At 32.1% G+C, this 12042-nt stretch overlaps 2 protein-coding genes across 5 annotated transcripts in view; one reads left to right on the plus strand and one right to left on the minus strand.

Moving 5' to 3' along the window:
- Window positions 1-7291, plus strand: part of LOC105107900 (Ras-related small GTP-binding family protein) — a 29595-nt gene extending 22304 nt beyond the window's left edge. The window contains exons 1-9 of one of the 3 annotated variants that reach the window (XM_011001985.1): window positions 4424-4551; window positions 4665-4739; window positions 5404-5476; window positions 5575-5675; window positions 5767-5832; window positions 6109-6206; window positions 6520-6582; window positions 6656-6748; window positions 6857-7266. In XM_011001985.1, coding sequence (XP_011000287.1) covers window positions 4667-4739; window positions 5404-5476; window positions 5575-5675; window positions 5767-5832; window positions 6109-6206; window positions 6520-6582; window positions 6656-6748; window positions 6857-6940 — 651 coding nt within the window. In that variant the 5' untranslated portion in view covers window positions 4424-4551; window positions 4665-4666 and the 3' untranslated portion in view covers window positions 6941-7266. Of the gene's footprint in view, window positions 1-4423; window positions 4552-4661; window positions 4740-5403; window positions 5477-5574; window positions 5676-5766; window positions 5833-6108; window positions 6207-6519; window positions 6583-6655; window positions 6749-6856 lie in introns of those variants that run through there. The other 2 variants (XM_011001986.1, XM_011001987.1) reach the window with 2 other exon arrangements.
- Window positions 7292-7915: 624 nt separating this feature from the next.
- LOC105107905 (DNA-binding protein) lies at window positions 7916-11074 on the minus strand. Of its 2 annotated transcripts, none has more exons than XM_011001994.1 (6): window positions 10810-11074; window positions 10625-10682; window positions 9029-10012; window positions 8857-8919; window positions 8577-8775; window positions 7916-8156 (listed from the first exon to the last, which is right to left on the minus strand). In XM_011001994.1, the coding sequence occupies exons 2-6, from the start codon at window positions 10625-10627 to the stop codon at window positions 8092-8094; spliced, it is 1314 nt and encodes a 437-aa protein (XP_011000296.1). In that variant the 5' UTR covers window positions 10628-10682; window positions 10810-11074; the 3' UTR covers window positions 7916-8091. The 2 variants fall into 2 exon arrangements, with proteins under 2 accessions (XP_011000296.1, XP_011000295.1); XM_011001993.1 differs by having other exon boundaries at window positions 8857-8922; window positions 10810-11070.
- Between the last annotated feature and the right edge of the window lie 968 nt (window positions 11075-12042).

Raw genomic sequence — 12042 nt, forward strand, 5'->3', positions numbered from 1 at the left:
TATAAACAAAAAAAAATATTAGCAATTAATGATTTAAATTTATTTACTTTGATACCTACGCAATATTTACCAACGTCAGAGTTGGAAATATCCGTAGTTGAATATTCACTGGCGCCAGAGTCAGGAATATTACACACAAACAATCATAATATAAACCAACAAAAAAAATATTGGCAATTAAAGATAAAGAGTAGCAATGCAGCTTGTCTTAGGTAGGACGTTTAAGGGGTGATGATATCTTCCCTTTTACGTAACCAGTCTCGAACCATAGAATCTCTGTTGACCAGTTAGGGTTCCTAGTAACCATAATACTAGGTGGCGACTCCTTAAACAAAGACAATTCCCCATCAAAGAACAGGATGTCAGAAATCTATTCTTTCCATTCCATTTAAATTATTTTTAAGGCCGCCGCGATGTCGGGTGCGACACGGACATTAAGGAAAAAGGAATTTACAAAATTATAATTAAAGAAAAAGATAGGATTATTATAACTTAGCATTCAGACATTAGGAAAAAAGAAAATAAAGTGATTTTTTTTCTTCGACATAACCACCATATAGACAGTAACATGCTTGAATCATAAGCATCTCATTCCAGATGCACGACCAAAGGAGCTCAGCTGATGATGAATCTTAGATAGCATTGGATTTTTCACCCTATGTCTCGATGTCTGCTACCATCACCTTCTTTACCGTTACGGATGGCCATCATTTGTGTAAAAGTGTTTTTATTTTTAAATTAATTTATTTTTATATTTTTAATTTATTTTGATAGGTTAATGTTAAAAAATAAAAAATATTTTAATATATTTTAATATAAAAACATTTTAAAAACGATTTCTAACATAAATAAAGATGGATTCTATACCTTGTTAATGTTTGTTATAATCAGAATTTTTCTTGCATCTTTTTATTTTAAGAATGAATTGTCATCGAATTCTATATTACATGTAAGATCTAATTTTTTTTTTATAGAATATTATTTGTTTTAGCTAAGTTCAATCCAGTTTTCATATTTTATGATTTTATTTTTGATAATTTATAGATTTTAAAATATATTTTATAAGGTTAGGTATCTTATAGACTCTAATCCTGAAAACCCTTCTTTCAACGTGTAATTTTACATAAATGTAGGTCATGAATGTTTTTTTGAAGAGAATGAGTGAAGGGGAGGTTGGGATGTTTTAAAGGGAGAAAAAGCTCGACTTTGCCGGGGGAGGGATTGTCTTTACTTTTAAGTTTAGATATGTTTTTTTATGATTAATGATGAGAAGCATGCGATGTCTCTAAAGTAGGAATCTTTGCAATTTACACTCCTGACAGTGACTGCGCCATCTCATTTTAATTTGGACAGTGGGGTCTTTTCCATTCCTACGCATGGGTACCTCTGACCGCTCATTATCTTTTATTATTTATACCCTACTTTTATTATTTTATTTAAAACAAAACAATTAAAAATACCAAAAAAGTGTTCAGTAAAGATTTTAAAAATCAGTTATTCATTTGAATTGTAATGATTTTTTTAAAAATATTTTTATATTTTAAAATATTTTAAAATATTTTTTTTATTTTTTAAAAAATTATTTTTGATATTATAATATTAAAATAATCTAAAAACATAAAAAATTAATTTAAAATAAAAAAATAAAACAAAAATTATTTTTTCAAAAGAATTTTTAAATACAAAAATAAATACGTCTCTATATGAAAGTAATATCTTTTTATAGAAGAAAACTTCTTTTATTTTTTTTTTAAACCTTTGAATACATTTAAAAATACAAAAATATATGTATTAAAGTTTACTAATACACAAATAACTTATGTATTTTATCTTTCTTCTATCATTGTTTTTATATTTTCTTATATATAAATCTTAATTTTATATTAAAACTACCATTTCTTTTGAATCAAAATAATGCTAGAGGCGCTTATTTTTCAACAGGATTTCCTTACCAAATGATTTCTTAACGTAAAAGTGATTTTAAATTATTCAACACTAATCAGTACAGATTAGCGATATTTGGTGATATAATTATATATTCTAGAATCATATTTAATATTAATGTTTCAAATGACGCTTGCTAAAATAAGACTATTAGACACTCCATGTACCACTCCCTAGCTTATTAAAATGTGATTTCGCAAGGTACTTCATATTTTTTAAAGAAGTTTACCTTTTTTAATGAAAAATAAAATTATAAGACCTAACGCACTCGGTAGATGAAGAAATTTACAATTATATTTATAAAATTCAACCCTTGATTAGGGTTGATTTGTTTTTCAAAAAAAAGATTAAACTTAATTTTCAATTTAATAATTTTTTAAAATAAAAAACATTTTAAAAAAATATAATACTTATTAAAGAGTAATATAAATTTTAAAATTTTACTTGATAATTTAAATTTTTTAGTTAAATTGATTCTTTAATATGATATTAAAATATTGATAATTAAATAATCATGAGTTTAAATTTTATTATTTTTTATTTGTTTAATAAAAAATAAAAAAATAAAAATAATATTTCTCTAAAAATATTATTTATCTAAAAATAATAATAAATCAATTAAACTTGATTTTTAATTTAATAATTTTTTAAAATAAAAAAATTTATTTAAAATATAATACTTATTAAAGAATAATATAAATTTTAAAATTTTACTTGATAGTTTAATTTTTTTAGTTAAATTGATTCTTTAATATGATATTAAAATATTGATAATTAAATAACCATGAATTTAAATTTTATTATTTTTTATTTGTTTAATAATAAATAAATAAATAATAATATTTCTCTAAAAAATATTATTTATCTAAAAATAATAATAAATCAATTAAACTTGATTTTCAATTTAATAATTTTTTAAAATAATTTTTTTTTTAAAAATATAATACTTATTAAAAAATAATATAAATTTTAAAATTTTACTTGATAGTTTAAATTTTTTAGTTAAATTGATTCTTTAATATGATATTAAAATATTAATAACTAAATAATCACGAGTTTAAATTTTATTATTTTTTATTTGTTTAATAAAAAATAAAAAAATAAAAATAATATTTCTCTAAAAATATTATTTATCTAAAAATAATAATAAATCAATTAAACTTGATTTTTAATTTAATAATTTTTTAAAATAAAAAAATTTAAAATAAATACAATACTTATTAAAGAATAATATAAATTTTAAAATTTTACTTGATAGTTTAAATTTTTTAGTTAAATTGATTCTTTAATATGATATTAAAATATTAATAACTAAATAATCACGAGTTTAAATTTTATTATTTTTTATTTGTTTAATAATAAATAAATAAATAATAATAATATTTATCTAAAAAATATATTAAAAAATAACATAAATTATATATTAAATTTTAATTAAAAAATTAAACTCCAACTTAAACTATCCAGCAGCTGAGTTGAAATTTGCGAATTTCCAGAAGTCTTGAAGGCTGGCGGTCACATGCGATGACACTATGGGACTGAAGCTGAGTTTAAATTTTAATTTTCCACCACGACTTTGCAGGCGCATCTCACCCGCAAGACGCTTTGTAATTTTCCACCACGACTTTGACCCGAGATGGCTATGACTTTGCAGGCGCATCTCACCCGCAAGACAGCTCTTATCCGCTTTGCATTACGAGATTGTCCTGTTCTGTTTTCTTGCTGATGGAATCTGAAACTCTCGCTCGTTTTCAAATGTTTTCTGCCGTCAAATGATTGATTTAGTTAAATGATTCAGTTCGTATGAGACTTTGCAGTTTGTGTCTTAATTGCCACTAATTAGCAGTACCACCTGGTTTAGGGGATCACAATTAATATACATACAGTAGTCGAAGCATGGGAGCCTCTATTTAATTTATTACTGGCTCTGGGTTCTGTCTTTTAACTTCAGTCCCTGATCTTTTGATTGTTTCATAGCAGTCCCTCATGCTATTAATTGTTAGGCCTCTGTTTATTACTGGCTTTGCATGCTGTCCTTTTAACTGCAGCAATAAATAAATTATTAAACCGGCCCCGCTCCATAAGTTGACTTATAGCCCATTAATATAAAAAGATGAATATAAATCAAATTTCATTTCACATTCATTTGGATGTTTATCCGATTAACCTATTCTAACTTTGCCGAGTCAACTTTATTTATTTATTAAGAAATCATTCTATTAATTAAATCAAAACGACATTCTTTTTAAATCGATCCAACTGGAGTCCGGGTCAAACCACGGGTCGGTCAAGTATGATTAATATGTTTGTAGGAAGCAAACCCATGCCATCGGAGTCGGAGCGGAGCTGAGCTCTCAATTTGAAAATTGGAATGGCGATTTCACAAATAATAATAATAATAACAAAGAGCATAAAATAGGCTGTCTTCTCTCCCCAGTATTTGCTTGAAAAAGAGAGGAAAGTTCCATCTCCCACCTTGTCTCCTAGGGGTATGCTTGTAGAAATCCCCATGGCCTCTCACATCTGACCTCTTGGAGACCTGCCTGCCTATCTTCGCCGTCTCTCTCTTTCAATTCTATTGTTTTTTCAAGAATCCTGATCTCAAAGGTTCCTTCCCCCTCTCTCTTTCTTCAAATGCTTTTGATCTACTCTCATTCCTTTTTGTTTATTGATTTGGTACCTACTGATTCTTCTTTTTTCTTTTTCTTTTTGTTGTGCAGAGATGGCTGCTCCTCCCGCTAGAGCTCGAGCCGATTATGATTATCTCATTAAGCTTCTCTTGATCGGCGATAGCGGTATGGCTCTTTTATCTTCTTGTTTTCTTTTCTAAGGATCTTATGGTTTCAATCCCTGCAACCCATTTCTCTTAGTTTTCTTTTCTGTTTTTTTTTTCCTTTTCAATTTCCTAATGTATGCTTTCACTTGATGCAAAGTTGACCTGTTGTGTGGCAGATTTTTTAGTTTTTCCCATTTAAATTGGAATCCCTGATAGAGGAGAGGCAGCAACATTCAATCTGACATGAATTTGCTGATTTTTAGATTTTTTAGTTTTTTGTCACTGTGATGTTGTATCTGTCAGGATTCGGTACTATGTAGAGTTTTTTGTCACTGTGATTTTGTATCTGTCAGGATTCGGTACTATGTAGTAGGAGGGAGAGAACATGCTTGCTGCCTAAATAGATTGTCGGCAGTTAAGCTCTTTGTCTACCTCCCCTTCCCATAAACATCCGAAGAAAGGATATAGATCTAAACATGTTGCCTGCTTTATCCCATGTTTCTTTATTCTTGTGTTTTAATTGATGTCATTATGCTTGCCTTTTTTCTTTTTTCTTTTTGGGTGGGTGGGTGGGAAATGTTACATCCTTCACTAGATTTGCATAACTGCTAAAGTTTAAATTTATTCTGCAACTAATATTGTGCTTGAGATTTGATTTTTTTTGTTGTTGTTTGCCGTCACAGGTGTGGGCAAGAGTTGCCTTCTTTTGCGTTTCTCTGATGGTTCCTTCACTACTAGTTTTATCACCACCATTGGGTGTGTATTCCTTGCGTTTTGGACTTCAACTGCATTATGTGGTTTCTCTATCTTGAAGAAATTCTCTGACTTCCCCAAGTTTATTCTCCATCATGCAGTATTGACTTTAAGATAAGAACCATTGAGCTTGATGGCAAAAGGATTAAGCTTCAAATTTGGGATACAGCTGGTCAGGAGCGGTTTCGAACAATCACAACTGGTATGTTTTATTTATTTATTTTAGATACTGATATTTCAGTGATGCAAAGGGAGACAGTATTTGTGAAGTCTGGAAACTTATTCCATTTCAGCTTACTATCGTGGAGCTATGGGTATTTTGCTGGTGTATGATGTCACCGATGAATCATCTTTCAACAGTAAGTTTTTTATGTTCTCAATTGATCAAATCTTCAGATTGCTAATTCACTTAGTAGATTTTATGTGGAACAAATCTTGCTTCTCTGAATGTGTTGTTTGGATTTCCCTACATCTCTACTACCACCTTCTCACACGTGTTGGCTATTTTTTTTGTGACACTGTATTAGTAGGGAGGCTGCTTTGATTTTTTATTTTACCAAACTGTTTCCTTTCATATTTCACCTTTTCCGTTTTCAACTGTGTTCTCATTAACCAGGCTTTATCACCATTTTCAGACATTAGGAATTGGATTCGCAACATCGAGCAACATGCTTCTGATAATGTTAACAAGATATTGGTAGGGAACAAGGCTGACATGGATGAAAGCAAACGGGTATGTTAGGCAGTTCCTTAATCAACTAATACCATTTGTGAAATTGCTTTTGATTGCCATTTCACAAGTCCTGCTTGCTTGATTATATCTTAGTTCCACTAGCAGGGCTGTTTATTGATCCATAGATTTTAGCACAATGAGAATTTTTTTTTTTCACTGGGCATATCCATGACAGGAAAAAAATTAAATTGCCGTAGTTTATACTTCATAGTTCTAGCAATTCATCTTTCTGTTTCCCTCACTTGGGCATGGATGCTCTTCAGAATGTGAATCACTTTGTGATTCATAATCCTTATTATTTCTTTTCTTTTAGGCTGTGCCAACATCCAAGGGCCAAGCACTTGCTGATGAATATGGGATCAAATTCTTTGAAACTGTAAGTAAAACTTGCAGAACTTGAAGCTAATTGAACTAGCGTTGGTATTTATTGAAAAATATGTGTATTACAGAGTGCAAAGACAAATCTAAACGTGGAGCAAGTTTTCTTTTCAATAGCAAGGGATATAAAGCAAAGGCTTGCTGACACCGACACAAGGGCTGAGGTATTTGAATTTTATGAACTACTATTTTGAAGTTGAAAAGAGTGAGGAACGTCTTTGTGAGAACGCTCTTTAAGTGTTTGAGCATTTTGCTTGGGTTGTGTATTGCAGCCTACTACGTTGAAGATCACTCCAACAGACCAGGCAGGCGGAGGTGGTCAAGCTGCCCAGAAATCTTCTTGCTGTGGTTCTTAAACTCAAGTGATTTCCTAGTGGGAGCATGAATTACCGGTGACACTTCTGTTGAAAAAGAAAAGGGAAAGAGAAGGACGAGGACTAATTCTGATGACGGAGAAGGGGGGCTTGTCATTCATCTTATGGCCATTCTTTTCAATCTTGTTTTAGCGTATGATATTGCAGTTTATCATTATAGAATATTATTTGTGGTTCTCGTGTGGCAATGCTTTTCTTCTTCGTTTTTCTCACCTTTTCTTCTCTCTTTTTTGTGCGCTTTTCTTCCTCGCATCAAATTTGTAGTCGCTTTGGTTAGTTTGTTAATGATGTAAAAATACAATTGCGAATGGATTCCAGCATATGCGTTCAAGAAGGATCTGGTGCCCGTTTGGGTTTCTTGCGTTGTCATAAGACCCAGAAGGGTGAAGGCTCCAGAAACTTAATTCTAGATAATAATAATAATACTAATAATACCATCAACAAAAGAAGACCAGGGATTAACGTCATCTTGATTGCTTGAAAAAGAAACACTCGGGCAACAACAGAAGACCCGGGATTAACGTCAGTCTTGATTGCTTGAAAAAGAAACACTCGGGAGAAATCTTATCTGAGAAATGTAGAAATTGGAGTCCAGCACCGTGGTAAACTTGATCAGCTACTGGCAGCAGTAAGGAAACGCAACGCGAGTTGTTGGCTGTTGGAAAAGCTTCAAGTTGCTTCTCAGTTTTATTAAATTGAAAATTTTGTTTTTTCAATTTCATCCTTCTTCAGCATTTTTTATTTGTCAGTTTGTCCCTTTCTATATATATATACATGTCCAGCTTAGTTTTTCAATTTATTTTTTATGATATTGTTAAATATTAAAAAAAAAATCACTTTATAGGAATACACTGGAAAAAAATACTATCTTCCTGAATAAATGAGAACTAATTATATTAAAACATGTCTCACCTTCATTTGGTTTCTCAATCACTGTACACGAGCACCCCGTCTCACTGATTCATAATCATCATACCAAGTTTTATATGAATTAGCTCTCCATCATATTAACAGAAAGCATCGCGTGAACTTTCTCTGCAAGGCATTCTTTTCTGCATAATTCTCTACAGTCATGCTAGTTTCAATGCAAAGAAAAAGGCTGTTCTATTTTACACTTCAAGCAAAATAATGCTTTACAGATTTAGTTCTTCCTTCCCATAGATACGCTGAAGCTCACGAGTTGCAGCTTGGAACGATTCTGAGGAAAAGCAGGACAGGTGAAAATAGAAGGGAGTTAGAATGCAAGTGTTGGCAAAATTATTGAATGCAAAATGCCTCAAAGGTTTTTCCTCTCCAACCTTCTATTTCTAAGAAAACAGAGTGAGAACTAAAATTCCACAAGCAAAAGTGTGGTTGCACTTTGCACCATGGGTCCTGGTTCTCAGCTACAGCAATGCTAGAAGCTTTGCACTTGCAATCAAGAGATAGATTGAGAAAGTTGTTTCATGCAAATATCTAGTAGGGGATGACGGCCTCAAAAGTTCCTCAGAAACACCATAAATAAATGGATAATCATATTTTACAAGCGTGCTTGTATGTACAATAAGTAAGAGTGTTCAAGTCTTTAAAGAATTCTAAACATATAAAAGGCAAAGAGTCAAACAAATATACCCCATACCTTTCCAGATGCGGAAGGATTTCTGATTAATAGGTGCGCCAAAAACAGTTTGAATCACGTCAAATAACATGCTCTCAGGAGTGCTCCTTAATTCTTGTACTATCTGATAGATAGTTTTTCCATTTTCAAAATATATATGATTGTTCGGGTGTTTTGTATTGCAACCAGCATGTCGTTCAAACTCATAAGCATTGAGCACCTTACACCCAAATTATAAAGCAGATCAGCGGTGTTTGAATAAATTCATCCAGGCAAAGAATATAGCCAATAAGAAGCTTACCTTGGAATAATCACATGATTGGCACCCACAAAGATAGCCAGAACCTTTTATAATGCCACGAAGCTCCTTGTTCAATGCAGAGTACAACAAGGTCACTAGATTGAAAATACAACAGAAAATAATGGAGCAGTTTCTTTATCAGGAGAAGGGGCCAAATTTAAAAAAGATTTACCTCGCGTGACAAGGAAACATACTTTACAGGGACCCCATCAAGCATACCAGTTGATATCAAACTTCTGACATTTGAAGGAAAGCTGTTTGGAGCTTCTTTTCTGGTAGTTTTCAACTCTGGTCTGTTCTTGGAAACAGGTTCAGTTTTGGATTTAGTCACCTTCGTATTGCTCGCAACTGCCTTGGCAGTTGTAGCCCTCAGCTCCTTTTCATCAACCGCTTCTCGTGTTTGAACAGAAGATTGATCATAAGTGTGGTCATAGCTGCTGAGTGGCCTATCAACAGGTATAATATCATGTGCATCATCAAATCCCCCAAAAGATAATAAATTGGTGTCTTCCTTGCTATATGCATCGCTTATTGGAATAGCACTATCATCAACTTTGATGTAAGTGGAACTTGTTGGACCAACATGGACATCTTCTCCATTGTAGGTGTGACCCATCATTGTGACACTGCTATCTTCTTTATCAAATGCATGTCCCGTTGATATAAAGCTACTTTGGCTTTCCCTATGGAAGGCCTGAACTGTAGAATTGTTACTGTCACTTTCAATTGTGAAACCATGTCCCTTTGGAGCATGCACGCCACTGTCAAAGTCCTTAACCTGATTTATTTTGACTTTTCTAATACCACCGTAGTTAAGGCAGGCTTCAGATGCATTTGATTCAACTGTTCCAGCAGGATATAAATTCCTTTCAGCAAAATTGACAGATCTTGCAGTTTCAGCCCCAAATAAACGATGAATGAATTGGTTTGGGACAGACTGAAAACCAGAGGTGTTATGCCAAGAAGGAGAATTTGCACCGGGAATTCCAGAAGTTGTGGTGCTGTTTGGAGTTTGCACTGCTTGCTTCTTGTTAGGGAACAACTCAGGCTCAGTATCATCTATAAACCACTGATGAGATCGTTTCGACTCAAGCCTGGGAGGATTCTCAAATGCTGGATCTCCATCTGTACCCTTTGACATCCAAAATCCCTTGTTCTGGTAAATCCACAATGGGACAATTATTCTAAGAGGAAAAGAAATTCATACAGCACCAAAATATTATCCCAACATATCTTTACAACTCTCAAGAGTATCCATATCATTGTCTTTGACTAACAACCATAAAACTCCACACACAATTCGGGAATTTTGTCCCTTGAAAAAATTTACAAAAAAATAAATAAATAAAATTTAATCCTGAGAAACATGAAATCATCAACAATTTAATTTTTTTTCACAAAGTGGAAGACAGGGTGACAGCAATGACAACAAATAACTCTAGGGGAAGAGCAAATTTAGCAACTCATTTGTTTCTATTTGGAGCATCATCAAGCAAGCAATTGATCTGATAAAGCAACACATGTATGCAAACCTCTATACTCTAAACTCGATAAAATTGCAGTTGATAAAAAACACAAAATCTTTACACAGATAAGCACTACTACTAGCATTGCATGCATGCATGCTAACAATTCATTTACAAATACAGGAAAACTATTCAGTAGTTCCACTTTCATGTTCCTCTACTCGAAGCATCACGATGATAACTACTAAAGGGCCCCATTTTTATGCGAGTGGGGAGTAATACACCAGAATTACTATACATACCATTTTCCTGTGCCTCTCCGAATTTTTACTCTTCTTTCCTCAACCGATCATCTTCAACCTTTTAGCATAAAATAAAATAAAAATGACAAAAAAAGTCGCTTCAAGTTCTCAGTCACAGATATGAAAACCCCAATTAAATAAGATAACCAAACCCTAAAAAAAGCGAGATTGAAGTTTTTGACAACCTTAAAATTTTACGATGGTCGGCAATCTGACCGGAACGTTGACTTGCGGTCCGCTGAATTAATCGGCGATGAAAATTGAAAAAAATAATAATCGTAGTAGTAAAATTTATTTATCGAGTGGAGGGGGAGGGGAGTTTTTGGTGTTTGTGTCTGAGTAGCACTCGATTTTTTCCCGTGAAAGGGAATTAGAAATGGGCTACATCTGCATTCACGGTTAAATTTATCTCAGCCGTACGCGTGTGCTTCGATTTCGTAAAACAGTTTTGCCAAGCGGCTTTTTGGTCTTTTCACTTTGGATGAGAAAAGGGAAGAAGCAGGCGCAAACTTCATGTCAACCACTGATCCACCGCCACCACCCGAGTTTTAAATTTACAATATCACCCTTGCAGTAAAGTTTTAATTTAAATATTAGCTGGTAAGAGCGCTAGTTTGAAAATGCTTGCGCCACTGTTGCCGTTTAAGATAGTTGAAGGTTGGAGATTGAGTCCATGATTATTTTTTAAAAGTGTTTTATATTTTAAAATATATTAAAATAATTAATTTTTAATATTATCATATTAAAATTATTTAAAAAAGTTAAAATAATATTAATTTAAATAAATAAAAATTAATTCTTTCCAAAAATATTTTTAAAATATAAAAATAAATATTCTATTAAGCTTAACATACCTCGTCCTTGTTCGTAGTTTCTTTTTTCCCGTATGTTCATGATCATAACCTTGTCCGAAGTAAATTAGGACACCTTGATCAGAGCTAGAGATAAGGAAACTAGAATCCTTCCTAAACCAGCAATCAATTAAATCCTGCACATGCAAGATGCAAGTTTATTTTGTATCCTGTTTAGCAAATAACTTAAGATTATTTTGGATTCTTTCAACAGGACTCAAGGATACTTAGTCTTGGTACAGTTCAAGCATTATATGTATGCTAAGAATATGCCCAGTATTAAGACAGTATCAAGACAGGAGTCCAATATCAGTATTAAGACAGGAGTCTAAGTATCATATGTGCCCTTGATCTGCTAGTATACAAGTAGATAGCTCAAGCGCAACATATGCGCTGGTTTCCTCAGCACACAAGCATTAACTCAAGCATCATATATCTTTATATGATTTTTTTATGATAATAACTGTTTTTTAAAATTTATTAATAATGACAACAATAATAATAATAATATTTTTTAATTTTATTTTTCAAATCAAATCTATAGTTGTTTTTTAATATTAATTTTTT

Source organism: Populus euphratica, unplaced genomic scaffold (genome assembly GCF_000495115.2).
Source record: "Populus euphratica unplaced genomic scaffold, PopEup_1.0 scaffold175.1, whole genome shotgun sequence".
Taxonomy (NCBI): domain Eukaryota; kingdom Viridiplantae; phylum Streptophyta; class Magnoliopsida; order Malpighiales; family Salicaceae; genus Populus; species Populus euphratica.

Coding starts and splice junctions, on each gene's coding strand:
- LOC105107905 (XM_011001993.1), bottom strand. Junction 8,776..8,856: donor AATCATGTGATTATTCCAAG/GTAAGCTTCTTA, acceptor TTTGGGTGTAAG/GTGCTCAATGCTTATGAGTT. Junction 8,157..8,576: donor ATCCTTCCGCATCTGGAAAG/GTATGGGGTATA, acceptor GCTTTTCCTCAG/AATCGTTCCAAGCTGCAACT.